General features: G+C 44.5%; 1 protein-coding gene across 17 annotated transcripts in view; it reads right to left on the reverse strand.

Annotated features, from left to right (window-relative positions):
* Nucleotides 1-612: 612 nt before the first annotated feature.
* FARS2 (phenylalanyl-tRNA synthetase 2, mitochondrial) overlaps nt 613-23,599 on the reverse strand; it is a 347,910-nt gene continuing 324,923 nt past the window's right edge. For 14 of the 17 annotated variants that reach the window (XM_084850408.1, XM_084850399.1, XM_084850404.1 and 11 more), the window contains 2 exons: nt 17,791-17,860; nt 613-1,109 (listed from right to left, as the gene is read on the reverse strand). In XM_084850408.1, coding sequence (XP_084706534.1) covers nt 981-1,109; nt 17,791-17,860 — 199 coding nt within the window. In that variant the 3' untranslated portion in view covers nt 613-980. Of the gene's footprint in view, nt 1,110-13,439; nt 17,861-23,599 lie in introns of those variants that run through there. The other 3 variants (XR_014790247.1, XR_014790242.1, XR_014790249.1) reach the window with 3 other exon arrangements.

Genomic DNA, 23,599 nt, shown 5'->3' on the forward strand with positions numbered 1-23,599 from the left:
AATATAGGCCTTATATGATCAAATTGGCTCACCCCCACCAATACTCGGGTGGCCGCATTCTGCACAAGCTGGAGTTTCTGAACCCTCTTCAAAGGCAGCCCCACGTATAGTGCATTACAGTAGTCCAGCCTGGATGTGACTAGTGCATGGATAACTGAGGCAAGGTCCATCCTCTCCAGATAGGGCCGCAGTTAGTGTACCAGCTTAAGCTGGTAAAAAGAACTGGACACCGCAGCCACCTGGGCTTCCCCAGTTAGCTCAGAGTCCAGGAGGACTCCCAGACTGCGCACTTGGTCTTTCAGGGGGAGCGCAACCCCACCTAAGACCAGTCGTAAACCTCCATCCGAAGTAATTGGTTTCCCAACCCACAGTAGCCCCATCTTGTCTGGATTCAGTTTCAGCTTGTTCACCTGCATCCATCCCATAACAGCCTCTGGACACTGTTTCAAGAGTTCCACAGCCTCCCTGGGATATGCAGATGGAACCCAGAGGTAGAGCTGAGTATCATCCGCATACTGATGACATTTCAGCCCAAACCTCCTGATGACTTCCCCCAGTGGTTTCATGTAGCTGTTAAAAAGCATGGGGGACAAGATAGAACCTTGCAGCACCCCACAGGCTAATGGCCATGGGGTGGAACTGAACTCCCCCAGTGGAGAGCAGTGTCACATTCTTAATGTTACTGTTTAGGAAACCACTGCTCCTAAACGTTATAGCAAAGAAGGAAGGCAGGAAGGACAGACCTACCATGGTAATGTCCTTTTGAGCAGCATACTATGGCAAACACAATGGCTTCAGTCCAGAGATGCCCTGGCAGAAGAAGGTGGATATAAGGTGACTTTCCCTCTCACCCTGGGGTAGCCTCCACAACTCCCTGAAAAGCCTCACCTGAGGGATGGGAGTCCATCCTGAATGAAGCACGCTAGTTTATGTTAGGGTTTGTTCACAGATTCAGCTATGAGTCATCAATGGAGGAGAAATCAAGGCAGTTCCACACCTTTACAGCACAGGGCGGCCACGTGTCCTACTTTACAGAGGAAAGTCCTCTTTTTGAAGGCTGTCACAGGACTGTCATCTGTTTTGAAGGCCTCTTCCATTTGAAAGTCTGCCTAGTCCAATTTAGAGATAGAGAACCATCAGAAGGGATGGAACAGCAAGGGCACTGAAGTTGAACATCAACAGTTAGCACAGGGGCAGCAGACTGAGCAGCCACACAAGTCATCTGGTCACCATGGTGAGAGCACTGTATTTCAATTTCAGTTATAGCAATGATTTCTGAATTTGCATCTATATATATAAATTAGCATGTGCAAATCTGTGCCCTCTTTTGCCATCTTCTTTGGTGAGGCAATTCTTTTTTTCTTTTTTTGGCCATGTGTAAGTGGCCACCCTATTATAGCATCCATTCAGAGAGAAGGTCTTCAGTACTCTGTACATCTTCCTGCCTCTCTCTCCCACCCCCATTCCTCTGAATACATTTTGCTATATGCTTTCATCCATTCCTCTCCACCAGTATCATCCCTGGCAACATAAGAACATAAGATAACATAAGAAGAGCCAAGCTGGATCAGCCCAAAGGTCCACCCAGCCCAGCATTCTGTTCATATAGTGGCCAGCCAGCTGCAGACGGGACACCCACAAGCAGGACATTAGTGCAACAGCACACACCTGCCCATGTTCCCCAGCAACTGGGGTACACAGGCGTATGGCCTCTGATACCAGAGGTGGCATGTAGCCTTCAGGACAAATAGCCATTGATAGCCTTCTCCTCCAGGAATTTGTCCAACCCCCTTTTAAAGCCATCCAAACTGGTGGCCATCACTACATCTTGTGGTAGCAAATCCCATAGTTTAACTATGCACTGTGTGAAGTACTTCCTTTTATCTATCCTGAATCTCCTACCAATCAGCTTAATAGGATGACCCACCTGGGGCGGGGGGGGGGGGGGTAGGGTGGCAGAATCTCTACAATGCAAATCACTATAGAAAGAAAAGGAAATATTTATGATAATTTCCTATGTATTCAGAAATAAATTGGGGTTCTTGTCTCTTGGTGAGACTTGTCTACTTGGTGTTATAAAGCCAGCTTCAAATGGACCACAATGCTACAACAGGAAAGATATCATGTACATTCTGGGGGACCCAGATGGGCCGGATAGCTAATACCCTGGCAGACATGCAGCTGCTTGTCAGCCATTCGTTCCATTACTTATGAGCCACCAATGATGGGTGTGTGTGTATGCCACTGGCTGTCCTTCCTGAATGGTTACTGCCCCACTTTTGTCGAACCCCTTGAATTACAGTTGAAAGTCCTGACTTCACTCCCATCTGGGTGTGTTTCCTTTCAACTTCAATGTGGTGGTGTACAGAGGCCAACTGCCAAAAGCAGTTACCCTTGTTCCAATATTTCTGGCCCTGACTGTTTATGAAATTTGGGGAGCTGTCAGCTCCCATGGAGGGGATTCAACCTGACAAATTTCAGACAGTTTGTCCCAGTAGTTACTGTGCTTGGAGCAGGTAAAATGTGCTGTTCTCAGAAACTCAAACCAAAGGTCAGAAGGGATAATCAGAGAAGTTAGGTGTTGAAGTGGTGATCAGGAGGAGGTCACTATCCCTAATCTCTGCTGTAGGTTTCTTTGAAGTGCAGAATAACCCCTTTCCCCTAGTTCTAATTTCCCATTCACAGTCAGTGACCTCAGGCTGTCTTTGGATGAATGCAATACACATTGCCGGGAAAGGGGGGGGGGCACAGGCTGGTAGGCGGGCTGGCAGAGTTGTTTCATGACTATGTGCTTTTTTCAATACGAACTCTCAATGCAAAGAGCTATAACTTTTCTCTGGTTGCAGAGAGGTGCATGAAATCTGGGCAACGGGCAGCCCCCATGCCAACACCCCGAAGATGCCTCATATGGGGCTTGCTAAGCCTCACAGTGTAGTATTATTTAAATAGATGTTATGTGTGTAGTGCTTTGCCCACTGTATTTTTAAATGTGGACGTGTGTAGTGCTTTGCTTGACCACAACAAGCACAGACACACAAGAGCAAAAGAAAAGCAAATACAGAACTGCCTGCAAGCAAAGAAAAGGGTTTATTTTATATTTTACTTTTTTAGGGAAAATATTATAGTTCAAAAATGGGAAGGGAAGGAATACAGGAATTGAGAAGGGCGGTGGGGGAGGGAGCCAATCACCTCACAGTGGCAGCAGGTCTTCCACGGTTGGGGGAATGTCCTTAAATATATATTTCTCAGAGTGCTCTTGTGCAAGTCTGCCATTTGGACTTGGCAGACCAAATTCAAGGAGATTTGCCAGTGGTGTGAATGACTCTCTTGTATCTGTCACATACCTTTGCCCATTTTCCCTCTGAGCTTCCTTATACCCCCTTTTAGGAAAAAGGTGGACCTTCCTTTGCCTTTTGTTGTTTTATAGTGTATTATATTCTGTTAGCCTTTTGTAGTCCATCCAGAGAATGTTTGTTCTTGGGTGGATTAAAAATATAATGAGGACAGTGCCTTACATAGTATTCATCCCCCCTTTGACTTTTCCACATTTGGTTGTGTTACAACCTGGAATTAAAATGGATTTAATTGGCATTTTTATCATTTGATTTACACAACATACTTAATACTTTGAAGGTGCAAAATATTTTTTTTGTGGCACAGAAGTTAATTAAACAAAAACAAACTGGCATTTGTTGGTTGCATAAGTATTCACCCCCCTAGTCAATACTTGGGAGAAGCACCTTTGGCAGCAATTACAGCTGTGAGTCTTTGGGGATAAGTCTCTGCCAGCTTTGTGTATCTGGATCCTGCAATTTTTGTCCATTCTTCTTGGCAAAATTGCTCAAGCTCTGTCAGGTTGGATGGGGATCCGTTGGTGAACAATGATTTTCAAGACTTGCCACAGATTCTCAATCAGATTGAGGTCTGGGCTTTGACTCAGCCATTCTAAGACATCCAGGAGCTTGTTTTTAAACCATTCATGGATCGCTGCCTTGTTGTGGCGAAGGGGCTTGCGTAACTCAGTGAAGCCATAAGCTATGCCGTGCAGGGCCACCCAAGACGGACAGGTCATGGCAGAGAGTTCTGACAAAATGTGGTCACTGGAGAAGGAAATGGCAACCCACTCCAGCATTCTTGCCAAGAAAACCCCATGGAACGTATCACAAGGCTGAAAGATATGACGCCGGAAGATGAGCCCCTCAGGTCGGAAGGTGTCCAATATACTACTGGGGAAGAGCAGAGGGTATTTCCAAGTAGCGCCAGAAAGAGTGAAGCGGCTGGGCCAAACCCGAAAGGACACTCAGCTGTGGATGTGTCTGGCGGTGAAAAGAAAATCCGATGCTGTAAAGAACAATATTGTTTAGGAACCTGGAATGTCAGATCAATGAATCAAGGTAAGCTAGAGGTAGTCAAACATGAGATGGCAAGATTGAACATTGACATCTTGGGAATCAGCAAACTAAAATGGACAGGCATGGGCGAATTTAATTCAGGTGACCATCATATCTACTACTGTGGGCAAGAATCCCTTAAATGGAGTAGCACTCATAGTCAACAAAAGGGTGGGAAAAACAGTACTGGGGTACAATCTCAAAAACGATAGAATGATCTCAGTATGAATCCAAGGCAAACCATTCAACATCACAGTAATTAAAGTCTATGCCCCAACCACTGATGCCGAAGAAGCTGAGGTTCATCGGTTCTATGAAGACCTACAACACCTTCTAGAACTAACACCCCAAAAAGATGTCCTCTTCATCATAGGGAATTGGAATGCCAAAGTAGGAAGTCAAGAAATCACCGGGATAACAGGCAGGCATGGCCTTGGTGTACAAAATGAAGCAGGACAAAAGCTAATAGAGTTTTGCCAAGAGAACACGCTGATCATAGCAAACACTCTTTTCCAACAGCACAAGAGGCGACTCTACACATGGACATCACCAGATGGTCAATATCGAAATCAGATTGATTATGTCCTTTGCAGCCAAAGATGGAGAAGCTCTATACAGTCAGTAAAAACAAGACCTGGAGCTGACTGTGGCTCAGATCATGAGCTTCTTGTTGCAAAATTTCAGCTTAAATTGAAGAACGTAGGGAAAACCACTAAACCATTCCGGTATGTCCTAAATCATATCCCTTATGAATATACAGTGGAGGTGAGGAATAGATTTCAGGGATTAGACCTGATAGACAGAGTGCCTGAGGAACTATGGACGGAGGTCCGTAACATTGTTCAGGAGGCAGCAACTCAATCCATCCCAAAGAAAAAGAAATGCAAGAAAGCCAAGTGGTTGTCTGATGAGGCTTTACAAGTAGCTGACGAAAGAAGGGAAGTGAAAAGCAAGGGAGAAAGGGGAAGATATATCCAACTGAATGCAGAGTTCCAGAGAATAGCAAGGAGAGACAAGAAGGCCTTCTTAAATGAACAATGCAAAGAAATCGAGGAAAACAACAGAATGGGAAAGACTAGAGATCTCTTCAAGAAAATTGGAGATCTCAAGGGAACGTTTTGTGCAAAGACGGGCATGATAAAGGACAAAGAAGGCAGGGACCTAACAGAAGCAGATGAGATTAAGAAGAGGTGGCAAGAATACACAGAAGAACTATACAGAAAAGATCTTAATGTCCCTGATAGCCATGACAGTGCGGTCACTTAACTTGAACTGGACATCCTCGAGAGTGAAGTCAAGTGGGCCTTAGGAAGCATTAGTAACAACAAAGCTAGCGGAGATGACAGTATTCCAGCTGAGCTATTTAAAATCCTAAAAGATGATGCTGTTAAAGTGCTGCATTGAATATGCCAACAAATTTGGAACACTCAACAATGGCCGCAAGACTGGAAAAGGTCAGTTTACATTCCAATTCCAAAGAAGGGCAACGCCAAAGAGTGTTCAAACTACTGCACAATTGCGCTCATTTCACATGCCAGCAAGGTGATGCTCAAAATCCTACAAGCTAGGCTTCAGCAGTATGCGAACCGAGAACTACCGGAAGTACAAGCTGGGTTTCGAAGAGGCAGAGGAACTAGAGATCAAATCGCCAATGTTCACTGGATCATGGAGAAAGCAAGAGAATTCCAGAAAAACATCTATTTCTGCTTCATTGACTATGCTAAAGCCTTTGATTGTGTGGATCACAACAAACTGTGGCAAATTCTTAAAGTGATGGGAGTACCAGACCACCTTACCTGTCTCCTGAGAAACCTGTACGAGGGTCAAGAAGCAACAGTAAGAACCAGACATGGAACAACCGAGTGGTTCAAAATTGGGTAAGGAGTACGACAAGGCTGCATATTGTCACCCTGCCTTTTTAACTTATATGCAGAGTACATCATGAGAAACGCTGGGTTGGATGAATCACAGGTCGGAATTAAGATTGCTAGGAGAATTATCAACAACCTCCGATATGCAGACGATATCACCCCAATGGCAGAAAGCGAAGAGGATCTAAAGAGCCTCTTGTTGAGGGTGAAAGTGGAGAGTGCAAAAGCTGGTTTGAAACTCAACATTAAAAAAACAAAGATCATGGCATCTGGCCCCATCACTTCCTGGCATATAGAAGGGGAAGAAATGGAAGCAGTGACAGATTTTACTTTCTTGGGCTCCAAGATCACCGCAGATGGTGACTGTAGCCATGAAATTAAAAGACGCTTGCTCCTTGGGAGGAAAGCTATGGCAAACCTAGACAGCATAGTAAGAAGCAGAGACATCACCTTGCCGACCAAGGTCCGTCTAATCAAAGCTATGGTTTTCCCAGTAGTAATGTATGGCTGTGAGAGCTGGACTATCAGGAAGGCTGAGCGCCGAAGAACTGATGCTTTCGAACTGTGGTCCTGGAGAAGACTCTTACGAGTCCCCTGGACTGCAAGGGGGTCAAATCAGTCCATCCTAGAGGAAATAAACCCTGAGTGCTCATTGGAAGGACAGATACTGAAGCTGAAGCTCCAATATTTTGGCCACCTAATGCGAAGAGAAAACTCTCTGGAAAAGACCCTGATGCTGGGAAAGACTGAAGGCAAAAGGAGAAGGGGACGACAGAGGATGAGATGGCTAGATAGCATCACGGATGCAATGAATATGAACTTGAGCACACTCCGGGAGAGAGCGCAGGACAGGAAGGCCTGGCGTGCTATGGTCCATGGGGTCACGAAGAGTCGGACACGACTGAACGACTGAACAACAACTACAAGCATAACTGGCTGTGTGTTTAGGGTCATTGTCCTGCTGGAAGGTGGACCTCCACCCCAGTCCCAGGTCCCTTGCAGACTAAAACAGGTTTTCCTCTAGAGTTGCCTAAGGATGGACGAAAGTCCTTTACCTGGTCCTGCATCTTTCTTTGCGGTGGGGGGGAGGCACTCCGGTTCTCCCCCCGAAATTCAGGCCGGGGGAGGAGGCGCCCCATCCCTCGCCGCTGAAATTCAGGCCGGGGAGGAGCGCCCCGTCTCCCCGGCCGCGAAATAAATAAGTAAATTTAAAAAAAAAACGTGATAGGCTACGTAACGATTTACATAGCCTATCACGGCTGACTTTGAAAATCTAGCCGTGATAGGCTACGTAAATCGTTACGTAGCCTATCACGTGTTTTTGTTTTTTACTTTACTTTGTAATGGCGGCGGCGGCAGCCGGTTGGAAGTCTGGCTGCCGCCCCCACCCCCGCCAAAACGCCGTTGGGACCCGCCGCCGAGAGGGACATTCAAAGGAGGTAAGTCCCATCCCGGGGGGGCAGAGAATTTCACCACCAATTTTGGGGGGCCGAATGCGTTGGCATTCGGCCTCCCGGTGATTCGTGGAGAAATTCTCCGCCATCCCTAGAGTTGCCCTGTTTTTGGCTCCACCCATCTTGCCCTCAATCCTGACCAGTTTCCCAATCCCTGCCAATGAACAGCATCCCCACAACATGATGCTGCCACCACCATGCTTCACCGTGGGGATGGATGGTGCTCTCAGGGTGTTGAGCACCATTGGCATTGCGCTGCACATAGAGTTTTGTGGTAAGGCCAAAAAGTTCCATTTTGGTCTCAGCAGACCAGAGAATTTTTTTCCACATTTGCTGTGTCTCCTGCATGCCTTTTGGCAAAATCCAAATGGGATTTGAAATGTTTTTTTCTTTCAGCAATGGCTTTCTTCTCACCACTCTTCCATAAAGCCCAGGTTTGTGAAGCATCCAGGTGATAGTTGTCCCTTTCTCCCATCTCAGCTGTGGATCTCTCCAGCTCCTTCAGAGCTACCACTGGCCTCTTGGTTGCTTCTCTGACTAATGACCTCCTTACCTGATCACTGAGTTTTGGTGGGTGGCCTTATCTAGGCAGAGTTGAGGTTGTGCCATATTCTTTCTAATAATGGATTTAATGGTGCTCCAGCGGATGTTCATAGTTTGGGATTTTTTGTTATAACCCATCCCTTATTGGTGCTTCTCCAGAACTTTATCCCAGACTTGTTTTGATAGCTCCTTGGTCTTCATGATGCTGTTTGTTTAGTTATGCTCTCCAACAAACTTCCAGAAACAGGTGTATTTAATCTGACAACATGTGACACTTGAATTGCACACAGGTGGACTCCATTCAACTAATTACATGACTTTTGAAGGCAGTTGGCTGCACCAGAGCTTATTTAGGGGGGTCACAGCAAGGGGTGTGTGTGAATACTTATGCAATCAAGACTTTTCAGTTTTTTATTTATAAATCACTAGGGATGGCGGAGAATTCCACCACGGACTCCAGTGAGGCCAGATTCTTTAGAATCCGGCCCCCTGGAGTCCATGGCGGAATGGACTGCTCCCCCCCACCCCGCAAAGTCCCCGCGGACTGGATCCTAACTGCCTCCGGCGGGTCTGGATCCGGCTGCTGTAGTCTCCAGCTCCGGTGTGCGGCCGTGAATGGCGTCCTGCGTAGGGGACGCCATTTGCTTCCCTCCTTTAGCCGTGATAGGCTCCGTAAATATTTACGTAGCCTATCATGGCAAAGAGCAGGGACACAAATGCCGTCTGCTATGCCATTTGCATCCCCGCTTTAGCCATGATAGGCTACATAAATACTTAGCTACGTAGCTACCGAGCCTATTACTGCAAAGAACAGGGACGCAAATGGCGTAGCGGACACCATTTGCATCCCTGCTCTTTGCCATGATAGGCTACGTAAGTATTTACATAGCCTATCACGGCTACAGGGGGAATGCAAATGGCGTCCCCTACGCAGGACGCCATTTGCAGCCGCAGCAGCCCAGCAGTGGACAGAGGTCCGGCTGCGGATGGCCCTGGCCGGCGGCTCCATGGAGCTGGCCAGGGAGGATTCCGGGGAGAGGGACGGAGCGCCTCCCCCCCACCGCGAATCACACCTGCGAAAAGGTAAGTGACTTTTGTACATCCCTACTGCAGAGGAAGAATCACAGGGGAACCTACATGAGAGTGAGCAAGAGGCTGGAGGTCAGTCAAACAGAGACGATGAAACCCAGGCCTACAACAAGAAGAAGAGAAGCGTGGTAGTAGTGGGAGACTCCTTGCTGCATGGGATGGGCTGTTGGCAAGGGACAGGTTGCACCTCACAAAGGATGGGAAGAATGTGTTTGGCCACAGCATGAAGAACTTCATCAGGAGGGCTTTAAACTGAATCCTACGGGGAAGGGAGATGTAAAGTTGGGGGTAACAGTGGACGTAGGCTCATGCACCGCAACGGAGAGAACAGCTCTGATAGCGCCCAACAATAGTCTTCAGACACATGTAGGAAGAAAGCCAGACTATGAAGCACATGGTCTTCGATGTCTATATACTAATGCCCAGAGTATGGGAAACAAACAGAACGAACTTGAACTCTTAATACAGGAGGGAAATTATGACTTGGTAGGTATAACTGAGACTTGGTGGGATGACTCTCATGACTGGAATACAGCAATTGAAGGATATAACTTGTTCAAAAAGAACAGGAGGAACAGAAAGGGAGATGGGGTTGCACTGTATGTGAAAAATATATATGTCTGCACAGAAATACAGGAGGATGAGCTTGGTAGCCCCATTGAGAGCATCTGGATCAAAAATAAATGGCGCAAAGAATAAAAGGAACCTGATGGTCGGAGTCTACTACCGGCCACCCAATCAAGGAGAAGACGAGGATGAAACTTTTGAAAAGCAAATAGCCAATGTTTTAGGGAAGCATGATGTAGTAGTAATGGGGGACTTCAATTTCCCCGATATTTGTTGGGAGACAAATTTGGCAAAACATGGCCCCTCCAGTAAATTCCTGACTTGTGTGGCAGATAACTTCCTCCTACAGAAAGTAGAGGAAGGGACTAGAGGATCGGCTATCCTTGACTTGATCCTAACCAAAAGAGATGACTTAGTGGATAAAGTAACAGTTACAGGAACTCTGGGGGAAAGCGACCATGTTGTACTTGAGTTCTTGGTCCTAAGGGAAGCAAAAGCCGAGCGTAGTCAAACGTGTACCCTGGATTTTAGGAAAGCTGATTTTAATAAACTCAGAACAATGATCAGTAAGGTCCCATGGCAAGCAATGCTAATGAGAAAAGGAGTCCAAGATGGGTGGGAGCTTTTAAAAAAGGAAATTCTCAAGGCACAATTACAAACAATTCCAACAAGAAGAAAAGTTGGAAGACAACAGAAGAAGCCAATGTGGCTTCACAAAAAGCTTAGAGATGACCTGAAAACAAAACAGGACACCTATGGGAAGTGGAAAGAAGGCCAAGTAACAGAGGAAGAGTACAGGCAGGTAGCACAGAATTGTAGGGATGGCGTCAGGAAGGCTAAAGCTGAGAAAGAACTGAGGTTAGTGAGGGATGCTAAAAACAACAAAAAAGGCTTTCTTCAGCTACGTGCATAGTAAAAGGCAGATGAAATAAATGGTTGTTCAGCTATTAAATAAGGATGGCAAAATGATAACAGATGACAAAGAAAAGGCAGAGGTGCTCAATTCTTACTTTGGCTCAGTCTTCTCCCAAAAGAGGGTCTATGAGCCCCCTGGCAAAGGCGAAGTACAGGCTGAAGGGGCAGGATTGCAGCTTGAGATCGACAGACATATGGTCAAGGAACACCTAATGACTTTGAATGAGTTCAAATCTCCAGGGCCAGATGAACTGCATCCTAGCGTAATAAAGGAACTGGCAGAAGAACTCTCAGAACCGCTGTCTATTACCTTTGAGAAATCATGGGGGATGGGTGAAGTGCCAGATGACTGGAGGAGGGCTAATATTGTCCCTATCTTCAAAAAGGGTAAAAAGGAGGAACCTGGGAACTACAGACCAGTCAGTCTGACATCAATCTCTGGGAAAATTCTGGAGCAGATGATAAAGTAATCCATCTGGAAGCACCTTGAAAACAATGCAGTGATTACTCGAAGCCAACATGGATTTGTCAAGAACAAATCCTGCCAGACGAATCTGAACTCATTTTTTGATCAAGTAACCTCCCTTGTGGACCGTGGGAATGCTGTAGACATCATATACCTCAACTTCAGCAAAGCTTTCAACAAAGTGCCCCATGATCTCCTGATGAGCAAACTAGCTCAAAGTGGGCTAGATGAAACAACCATCTGGTGGATCCACAGTTGGCTACAGAATCGGACTCAAAGAGTGCTGATCAATGGGACCTTCTCAAACTGGGGAGAGGTAACGAGTGAGGTACCGCAGGGCTCAGTCCTGGGCCCAGTGCTCTTCAACATGTTTATTAATGACTTGGAGGAGGAGGTGCCAAGTTCTGCACCTAGGAAAAAGAAACCAAATGCACAGTTACAAGATGGGCGATACATGGCTCAACAACACTACAAGCGAGAAGGATCTTGGAATTGTTGTCGATCACATGCTGAATATGAGCCAACAATGGGATGTGGCTGCAAAAAAGGCAAATGCTATTCTGGGCTTCATTAATAAGCATAGCTTCCAAATCCGGGAAGTACTAGTTCCCCTCTACTCAGCACTGGTTAGGCCTCATCTGGAGTACTGTGTCCAGTTCTGGGCACCACACTTTAAGAAGGGTGCAGACAAACTGGAGAGGGTTCAGAGGAGGGCAACAAAGATGATCAGGGGACTGGAAACAAAGCCCTATGAAGAGAGACTGAAAGAACTGGGCATGTTTAGCCTTGCGAAGAGAAGACTGAGGGGAGATATGATAGCGCTCTTCAAGTACTCGAAAGGTTGTCACAGAGAGGAAGGCCAGGATCTCTTCTCGATCATCCCAGAGTGCAGGACACGGAATCATGGGCTCAAGTTACAGGAAGCCAGATTCCAGCTGAACATCAGGAAAAACTTCCTGACTGTTAGAGTAATACGACAATGGAACCAATTACCTAGGGAGGTCGTGGGCTCTCCCACACTGGAGGCGTTCAAAACGAGGCTGGACACCCATCTGTCAGGGATGCTCTGACTTGGATTCCTGCATTGAGCGGGTGGTTGGACTCGATGGCCTTGTAGGCCCCTTCCAACCCTACTATTCTATGATTCCATTAAGGTGCTTTGCCAAATGGGGCAAAAAATGAAAAGTGGGAACCCAGTCTAGATTGATTGATTACGTTTGTATCCCACCCTATATCATTAAGATCTCAGGGCAGCGTACAGATACAATCAGTGTAAACAGTATAAAACAATAAATAATTTAAACACCTAAACCATTAAACTAGCTAATACCAATCAAATTCTAAAACACTAAATCAGTTAAAACAGTGTGCTACTTTAGGGAATGCATTTAGCTCTCAAGGCTTTTGTAAAAAGCCATGTTTTTATTTGAAACCAGTGTCTGTGCCAATTGGGCTTCCAAGAGGAGGGCATTCCACAACTGGGGTGCCACAGCAGAGAAGGCCCTCTCCCATGTCCCACTGTAGTGTATGTTTCACACTGGTGGGACACAGAGGAGGGCCCCTCCAACAGATCTCAGTCCTCGGGCAGGCATAATGATGCTGAAGGGCACTGGGTGGCATGGCTAGAGTCCAGGTACAACTCAGCTAAGTGGGCAATATGGCAGCCCTAGTTAGAGCCATCATGGTGAGAGTTTCCTTGCTCTCCATCCTGCCCTGCACAATATTTTCAGCCTCTGTAGAGGAAGAAGACAAAAGACGTTGATAGTTCTGTCTTTTCCTTTACTAAATTATAAAACGGTTGTAATATCCAGTGCAAGCCTATACATGTCTACTCAGAAGTAAGATCCATGGAGTGTGTATATGATTGCAGCCAAAGGCTATTCCACTTCCATATTAATTATCCTTGTTGCCCACTACCATGTAGCCCAGGGCTGGGGAACCTGTGGCCCTCCAGATGTTGCCCAGCAAAATCGAGAGGACCACTGGTTCCTCAGCCCTGACATAGCCGCTGGTGATTAGCAATCCCTATTTTCGCTCACTATGTAAAACTCCAAAAGAAAACAAAACAAAACACTTCAATGAAATGTTGGGAAAAATGGCAAAGGGGTAAAAAGCAGCCTTCATAGTTAACAACAAAAATCAGAGCATTGGGAGAATATTATATCTGTTTCCTTATCAGAAGGAGGGAAATTGGCTTTGTGACTTTGCATTCAAAGTGGTTTAAGTGTCAAAGGCATGGATCTTTCAAATGTCTGCGTGCAACGGACGCGTGAGCTATGGTTTGAGGCTAGGCTGTGACTCCACATCCAGGGTAGCGGATAGCAGTCATTAAAAATACAGGGAGAACAATCTCCTGCCAGCTAACCAGCTAACCAGCCCCTCTCTCTTTCTCTTTTTAATTAACGAAAAGCTGCCCAGCATATTAGCACTTACCAAAAAAGGAAGGAGCAGGAGGCCAATCATTAATCAAATCACTTCCATTTAAAAGGATGGGGAAAACAAGTTCATTTTATTCCATGCAAAATATAATATTGGATATGCATTTTAGCAACATATTTTTTTAACATCCTTTTTTCTAAACATCCACTCCAATAGAGGGACATTTAACATCTATCTTTCTTGCTCATATTGGGGGGTTGGGGGATTATGTTTGCATTACAGCAAAAATATGACATTTCAAGATTTCATAGACTAGTAGGGTTGCAAGGGGCCTACAAGACTGAGTCCATTTGTGATCATTTATTCAAATGTTTTGTCTTAGAAAAAGAATATGCCAGAAAATTTTAATGGGAAGGTCCAATACTTCATTCTTTATTATTCAGATCAACTGATCAGTAAAACACATGATATGATGCTGTGAATTTGACTTTAAGTAGAAAGATAGCCTTCCAGACAAGCCCAGATCTAGCAAGTGAGAAACAGACATGGAAGTGATCTACTGTACACTGAGTTCCTGGTGAGTTGCTGCCAATCGGAGTCAACAATGCTGGGCTAGATGGACATAGCCTGACCTGGTGATTATGCTAACTGTTGCTGGGTTGGAACAAACATTTTGTGCAGCCAATGTAGATGCACATTTCCACATGATGCTCACCCAGCCCCACTGAACTTCATGGATGCATCTTTTGATACACATGAAGGTCGATGGGATTTCTTGCCTGCGATGAGATCTGGCCACCTGAGTAGAAAGTTTGGAGCTATATGGCTATGTCCTAAGTCATGGATGAGTAACCTCATGGGGAAGGCAAAGGACAAGTGAAGCCAGGATGAACACGCAGCTGGCACTTGCAAGGAACTAGGGATGTTGGAGAAATCCACAATGGAATCAAATGGGGTTGGATTTCTATGAATCTAACCTGCAGATTCTGCAGTGGACTGGCTCTCCCCCTGTCGAGAGGATTCTGCAGACTTGCGGGCCAGTTTTTTATTTTCCAGAAGTTTACTCAAATTTAGTAATAGAAAAATGCATAAAATTTAAAAAGAAACAGAAGAAAATTTCCCCATAGGCTAAAGCATGAAAATGCACATTTTGAGGATTTGCACATTTCAAGGAGGATTTGAGCATTTGGTGAGTATTTCTGCATTTTTGCAAGTGCAAATTTACACCAATGCACATTTGCCCAAATGCAAGTTTGCATGAATTCAGGAAATTGGAAAAAATCCAGTTTTGCCAATGAGCAGACAATGGAATGAAAGGCACCTGACAATCCAGGAAATGCAGACAGAATGGATTTTAAAAAATCCATACATCTCTAGCAAGAACATATACAAGAACTGGCGGAGAGCACTTTGCCTGCCTTGCATCCACACCCAGTGGGAGAAGGGGCTGGGTAGGCAAGGCTAGTAGCGGCAGCTTTCCGGACAATGCATCAGGTGGATCATCTACCTGGTGCATCAGCTGGGACCAAATGCCATCGGGGTGTGCGTCCACCCCTGCTGCCATGCAGCCCACAGAGGGCTGGCTGGCTGGCCTCATCCAGCCCCCCAGCTGAACTCAGCTGCCGATCCCTGTCCTAAATAGATTATAAGCCCTTTAGGGACCTGGCCTGATAAAATGAATTTGCAACAGGTATTCTGCCAGCCAGCTGCATACAGATGGCCTCACATGAAATGGTTCAAATTTTTGTTTATGAGCTCATCTACAACATGAAGATCACGATGCTGCATTTGCAGAAGCCTGAAAATGTCCTGTGCAGACTCTGCCTAGAATCTGGGTTAATTCTGAATGTAATTGCAAAGGACAGTGGCGCCCAACTCAGCCCTACCTGCATGCGCTGAGTCCTGAGCTGCTACTAGCTTCCCATGTGCTAAGCATCCACATCTAGTCAGTTCAATGGGGAGCTGATGAATATCACAGTTTGGATGTGTGTCTGAATTCATATGGACTGACCATGGGAAGCTTTCCTTCTGTATATGCATTTCCATTGTGGAAGCAGGATGTCTATGTCCAATTCTGACTCAACTGGAAGCTCTAATGTAGTCATTAGCGTACATATTTACACTGACCTGCATTCTGTGCATATGGCTATTGCAGGAAAATATGATCGTGCGATTCAGCACGAAAGACAGAAATAGCTTGTAAATTATGCCTTTGCAAATGACCTTGGCTGTATGTTTAACTGAATGCAGCTGTAACCACAGGGCAGGTACGCATACGTGTGTGTGCACGCGCACGCACACACACACACAATATATATATACACACACACAATATACACACGATCTATTTTAATTTAAAATTATGAAAAGTAGAAATAAACAAATCCACATGTTCTGTCTTTCAATAAAAATCTGTTCTACAAGAACTATCTGTTTAAGAATATCTATTTTAAAACATTAAAAATGAGAAGAAATACTAAAAGTTTGCATTGTAAGCCATTGGCAGGGATGTTGCTTCTTGCTTTTGAACTGCATCATGCCAGTATCATTAACCAAACCAGGACATGGTCTGGGGACATGTGATGCAGCCACCTTGCTGAAGCTACTGGGTTGGGCCAGTGCCTGGATGGGAGACTACCTGGGAACCCCATGTAACTGCCTCGAGTTCCCTGATGTTAGAAAGGTGGGATATAAATGTATTAAATAAAATAATAAGTATTTAAACATTACAAAACACAGCATACACCTCATTTTGAACTGTTTTTTTTTTTATAAAGCCAGATCTGGGTGCATATTTCCTGGTATTTCTTTTGTCATACCTAGGATAGTTGGAAAGGCTCAGTATATAGGAAACACACAAGGTAGGACATCATTGCATTAAATGTGCAGAGGGTTAGAAGTAATGCTTTAAGGGATCCACACATTTTGGGATGTAAGGGCTAACAATACTACCACCACCACCGCTACTACTTATTACCACAAAAAAAGAAAAAGAAAATGGAGGTAATGATGACTGTGGTTGAAATCTTAAACTCGCTTACTGGAGAGCAAGTCCCACCGAAATTAGTGGGACTAATGTCAGAGTACACTGGATAGGATTATGCTGTAAACCTATTAACAAAAATAAAGACATTCATTCTTCAACTATATGACAGAAAATATCTCTTGTGGCTCTCTTTCTCAGAAAATCAGTTTTGGCAATATTCAATACAGCAGTGGAGGTGGCAGGCAGATGTACCAATACCAGAGAGGAATACAGCCTCCAGACAGTTTTAAAAAATAAAACTGAGACAAAAACACATCGCGTCTTTCAATAGCCGTTAAATGACCCAGCGAGATAAATGAAGTCTTGATTGCGAGTACTTTGTGCTAGGCCCTTTCCAGATTAACGTTATTGTCCTGGGAATGTGAGTTTACGGTAGAACTCATTGGAGCCTGAAGTGCTGCAATTGCAAAGCAATTTGTGGCACAGGTAATTCACAACTGTTTCCCTTTGTAAGATCTTTGCAAGGAAAGCCCAAAAGAGCAAGTTAAGCCGTAGGTTTGTTATGTATCTCATTCCCAGTAAGCTCCTGTGTACTGCAACATCCTTTTTGTGCAAGGCTTGACCAAATTAGTTTCCAAGAGATTGCTTCCATCACCACTTTTACAGCCCAACTTTATGCAAAAAAAAAAAAAAAAAAGTGGGTGGCAGGCAGGGGGAGAGCGGAATAGAATGGAGCTGGCTGTCTGCAGCCCTGAACAGGAGCAAAGTATTCTGTTGTAACTCCTACTTGTAATGTCCAGTTTGGTCTTAGCCTCAAACCTAAGGCTTATCTGCAGAAATAACACATGTGGTCTGTAGTTTAATACAATCACTGGAACTGATTAATCACATACAAGATAGTCAACAAGCTATTGATTAAAGTTCATTCAAACTGCCATGTTATTCATCTTTATTACGGGAAAGTTACACCATTACCAAAGTAATGGTGATGGAAACCATTTTTAACAGGAAGAAAAAGAATAAAAAGGAAAAGAAAACCAGAGGATTCAAAGCTATAGGGTCAAAATCTTCCCTCTACTCCTAATTCTCGAACAACGGATTCCTCAATAGCTCGATGGATGCTGCTTACTTCCGTCTGAGTCAGGGTCCTTTCCAAGTGCCGGTAAGTTATTTGGTAACAATGGCTCACCCTTTTTGTCCTAGAAAACACAAACCACATGCCAGGTGTTAGTTATATATTTTCTTTATGTATGTATGTATGTATGTATGTATTTCTACACTGCTCAATAGCTGAAGCTCTCTGGACAGTTCACAAAAATTAAAACCACAAAGTGCAGCATAAAATGATATAAAATATCAAAGCTTAAAAAACCACAATATAAATTGTACACCTATAAGAGAGAGCGGGGAAAGCATGTCCCTCTAGTCATCCTTGGCTTTTCTTGCCATACTGTTATTTATATTTCTCAAGTTACCAATACAAGGGATAGAGTCAGTCCTCAACTCCCCCTTGGTAATACATAATTCACTTCTATGGAAGGGGGACCAGCAAAATCCATTCCATAGTCCTATTTGTTTCTCAAGTAGGGCTGAGCCAATATTAGTCGTACCTACAGTAGACCCACTGAAATAAATGGGTCTGCTCTAAGTAGTACTAACATTAGCTACAACTCAATACATACAACCATCTCACTTTTTCATCTTTTAACATTCTCTTCCATCTTGAAACCTTCTACAAATGATTATATGTCTCTCTGTCTTCCTCTTGTGGAAAGACAATGTGAAAATCATCAGCCTTGAACTGGTTAACACCTAAGAATGGAAATTCACATGTAAAGAGAAATTCACATGTAAAGACAGGAGATGGCTGATCAGAGACTTGGAGGTGGCATTAAAGCATAATTGCTGTAGTACAGAGGTGGGCAACTTGCGGCCCTGAAGATGTTTTGGCCTACAGCTCTCTTCAGCCCTAGCCAACAAAGCTAATTGTGAGGGATTATGGGGGGGGGGGGCCTTCAGCAAAGGAGATCGTTTACCTTGTTGTGGTGCAGGAGCTTGAGCACCTCAATGACGTCATGAGCTAAACCGTGAAGGGACACCCAAGACGGGAAGGTCATGGCAGACAGGTCAGACTAAATACAATCCCTGGGGAAGGAAACAGCAACCCACCCCAGTATTCTTGCCATGAAAACTAAATGGATCAGTACAACCAGAGATACGCCGGTATACCATCGGAAGATGGGACTCCCAGGTCGGAAGATGGTCAAAATGCTACTGGGGAGGAACAGAGGATTAGTTCAACTAGCAGCTAGCTCAAAGCTGAAAGGACGGCTAGCAGCCGATGGTGCTGGTGGTAAATGACGAATCCGATGTTCTAAAGATCAACACACCATAGGAACCAGGAATGTAAGATCTATGAGCCAGGGCAAATTGGATGTGGTTATTGGGGAGATGTCAAGATTAAATATAGACATTTTGGGTGTCAGTGAACTGAAATGGACCGGAATGGGCCACTTCACATCAAATGGCCACCAGATCTACTACTGTGGACAAGAGGACCACAGAAGAAATGGAGTAGCCTTCATAATTAATAATAAAGTGGCTAAAGCAGTGCTTGGATACAATCCCAAAAATGACAGAATGATCTCAATTCGAATTCAGGGTAAGCCATTTATCATCACAGTGATCCAAATATACACCCCAACCACAGATGCTGAAGAAGCAGAAGTAGATCAGTTCTATGAGGATCTGCAGCACCTACTGGATAGCCAAACAAAGATGTTATTTTCATTACAGGGGACTGGAATGCTAAGGTGGGTAGTCAAACGACACCTGGAATTACAGGCAAGCATGGTCTGGGAGAACAAAATGAAGCAGGACATAGGCTGATAGAATTTTGCCAAGACAACTCACTGTGCATAACAAACACTCTCTTCCAACAACCTAAGAGACGACTTTATACATGGACTTCACCAGACGGTCGACACCGAAATCAGATTGACTACATCCTTTGTAGCCAAAGGTGGCGGACAACTATGCAGTTGGTAAAAACAAGACCTGGAGTTCAGATCACGAACTTCTTATTGCACAATTTAGAATCAGACTAAAGAGAATAGGGAAGACCCACAGATCAGTTAGATATGAGCCCACGAATATTCCTAATGAATATGCAGTGGAGGTGAAGAATAGATTTAAGGGACTAGATTTAGTAGATAGGGTCCCGGAAGAACTATGGACAGAAGTTCGCAACATTGTTCAGGAGGTGGCAACAAAAATGACCGAAAGAAAAAGAAAACCAAGAAGGCAAGATGGCTGTCTGCTGAGACACTGGAAGCAGCCCAAGAAAGAAGGAAAGCAAAAGGCAACAGTGATAGGGGGAGATATGCCCAATTACATGCAAAATTCCAGAGGTCAGCCAGAAGAGATAAGGAATTATTTTTAAACAAGCAATGCGTGGAAGCGGAAGAAGATAATAGAATAGGAAGGACAAGAGACCTCTTCCAGAAAATTAGAAACATTGGAGGTAAATTCCAGGCAAAAATGAGTATGATCAAAAACAAAGATGGCAAGGACATAACAGAAACAGAAGAGATCAAGAAAAGGTGGCAAGAATATATGGAAGATCTGTATAGGAAGGATAATAATATCGAGGATAGATTTGACAGTGTGGTCAGTGAGCTAGAGCCAGACATCCTGAAGAGTGAGGTTGAATGGGCCTTAAGAAGCATTGCTAATAAGAAGGCAGCAGGAGACGATGGTATCCCAGCTGAACTGTTTAAAATCTTGCAAGATGATGCTGTCAAGGTGATGCATGCCATATGCCAGCAAATTTGGAAAACACAAGAATGGCCAACAGATTGGAAAAGATCAACTTATGTCCCTATACCAAAAAAGGGAAGCACCAAAGAATGTTCAAACTATAGAACAGTGGCACTTATTTCACATGCCAGTAAGGTAATGCTCAAGATCTTGCAAGGTAGACTCCAGCAATTCATGGAACGAGAATTGCCAGATGTACAAGCTGGATTTAGAAAAGGAAGAGACCAAATTGCCAATATCCGCTGGATAATGGAGAAAGCCAGGGAGTTTCAGAAAAACATCTATTTCTGTTTTATTGACTATTCTAAAGCCTTTGACTGTGTGGATCATCACAAATTGTGGCAAGTTCTTGGTGGTATGGGGATACCAAGTCATCTTGTCTTCCTCCTGAGGAATCTGTATAACGACCAAGTAGCAACGGTAAAAACACACCACGGAACAACGGACTGGTTTAAGATTGGGAAAGGAGTACGGCAGAGTTGTATACTCTCACCCTACCTATTCAGCCTGTACGCAGAACACATCATGCAACGTGCTGGGCTTGATGAAGCCAAGGCTGGAGTTAAAATCACTGGAAGAAACATTAACAATCTCCGATATGCAGATGATACCACTTTGATGGCTGAAAGCGAGGAGGAGCTGAGGAACCTCATGACGAAGGTGAAAGAAGAAAGTGCAAAAGCTGGGTTGCAGTTCAACCTCAAAAAAAAGAAGATTATGGCAACCAGCTTGATTGATCACTGGCAAATAGAGGGAGAAAACGTAGAGGCAGTGACAGACTTTGTCTTTCTAGGCACAAAGATTACTGCAGACGCTGACTGCAGCCAGGAAATCAGAAGACGTTTACTTCTTGGGAGGACAGCAATGACAAATCTTGATAAAATAGTGAAGAGCAGAGACATCACACTGACAACAAAGGTCCGCATAGTTCAAGCAATGGTCTTCCCTGTAGTAACCTATGGCTGCGAGAGCTGGGCCATAAGGAAGGCTGAGTGAAGGAAGATAGATGCTTTTGAACTGTGGTGCTGGAGGAAAATTCTGAGAGTGCCTTGGACTGCAAGAAGATCAAACCAGTCCATCCTCCAGGAAATAAAGCCAGACTGCTCACTTGAGGGAATGATCTTAAAGGCAAAACTGAAGTACTTTGGCCACATCATGAGAAGACCGGATACCCTGGAGAAGATGCTTATGCTAGGGAAAGTGGAAGGCAAAAGGAAGAGGGGCCGACCAAGGGCAAGGTGGATGGATGATATTCTGGAGGTGACGGACTTGACCTTGGGGGAGCTGGGGGTGGCGACGGCCGACAGGAAGCTCTGGCGTGGGCTGGTCCATGAAGTCACGAAGAGTCGGAAGTGACTGAAGAAATAAACAACAACAAAAATGGGGGGGCAAACATCTGGAGCTCCACAAGTTGCCCACCCCTGTAGTACACAATCTAATTTCCAGTGGACCATCACAACCTCTGATCAAGTGGTTTTGCAGTTTTCATTGTGTTTCAAACTGTGTCATCAAAAAGCTAAAACTAGTTCCCAGCAGAATGACCAATGATGTTCAAGAGATGCTGACACATGGGGAGGCGGAATGACAGAGAAAGAATGCTCCCTGGACCAACTACAGCCAAATAGGGCTGTTGTAGCTGCTGCAGTTGGCCCCATTTGGTTGGAGGTTGGGCCCCAGCAGGACTCCAACCAGGAGGAGGGCGAGATGCAAGATGGGAAGGCTGATTCTGCCTAGAGATGGACAAATCTGTCAGTTTCCCTTTTGATTTTTTGGACATTTTTTGTCATTTGATTTTTTAAGCTCTCAAGTTCTTTCCATCTCATACAAGAACTTTCTGAATTTTGGTAAGTTCTTCTTGAAAACAACCCAAAATGAAATTCTCACCCATCTGCACTGGACAAACTCAATCGGTACAGCTATTCCTAGCATGGAGAGGACCATGTTGTTCCTGCCTGCCATACAGCTGATAAAGATGAGGAGCCTGACAGAAAAAAAGAGGTGGTAACCCTAATTTAGCACTAACATGGTTGAGTACACAGGGGTTGAAAGCCAGACTTTTAATTGCTAAAGCACTCAAAGCCCTGGGCCTGGATGGAAGAATTTGTCACTTCTGCTTTCTTCCACATTCAGATTTTTTTAAATCTCAAGTTCTTTCTGTACTGTTTATGAGGAAATCAGTGAATGTTGTTAAGTTCTTATGATGAAAAAAAAAAAACCTGAACAAAATTATCACCCATCCCTATTTCTGTCCAGACACAAGCAAGCAAGGCAACCCCTTCAGGAGAAGGCCTAGATCCATCCGCTCATGGACAGGAAGGGGTGGAGGTTGCCATTGGGGACCAAAAGAGAACAAGCTCCCCAGATTATCTTCTGCTCGCTAAGGCTGTTGTAGCTTCCACTGCTGGCTGCTGGAAGAAGGACAAAGGCAGGCAGAGAGTATTGTACATTTTGATGGAACCGACGGGATAGTTCTCATGACGAATACATGCTCCTTCCTCCCCCTGCTTGGTATAGTTTTGAAACAGTTTTTTTTCTTAAAGTAGTATTTGCAATGATGCATATTTATTCACATATCCACATGCAGTGATCGCAAAGAAATAAGTGCCACTCATTACCCGTGGTACACAAGTCCTCCTTCAGAAGAGTCTTTCAAGGGGAGGCTGGATGGTCACCTATCAAGGGTGTTGTAGTCGTGTATTTTCTACATCAGGTGACCTTTCAGGTCCTTTCCAACTCTATGATTCCAATACACCATCATGGTCTTTGGTCAAATCAAATTTGCTTTGGATTTTTTGCGTGCTTGAAGTTGTACTTTTTACTCTCTCACAGCAATATCCTATCATTTCAAGAACATTTTCTTTCCTTTTCTTTTTTTAAATCTATTTTCTTTAGGCCTTATGTGTCCCCTATCTTCAGCACTGGAGTTCAATCTCTTACTATGGTTCTTCTTCGGACTTATTATTAGGAGTACAAGGTTTTTCTCCTTGCGGCATGTCTACCTTTCCTTACACGAAGTTTCCTCTCTTTTCATTTACCTTTGTAAGGTAATTAAGCAACAGGAAAAGGGTTGGGCTTCGGGCCAAGGCAGCATTAAGGGGGGAGTTGCTCCCAGTGTTCCA

Source organism: Heloderma suspectum, chromosome 4, assembly GCF_057233095.1.
Source record: "Heloderma suspectum isolate Gila_16-S chromosome 4, 16-S_ref, whole genome shotgun sequence".
Lineage (NCBI taxonomy): Eukaryota > Metazoa > Chordata > Lepidosauria > Squamata > Helodermatidae > Heloderma > Heloderma suspectum.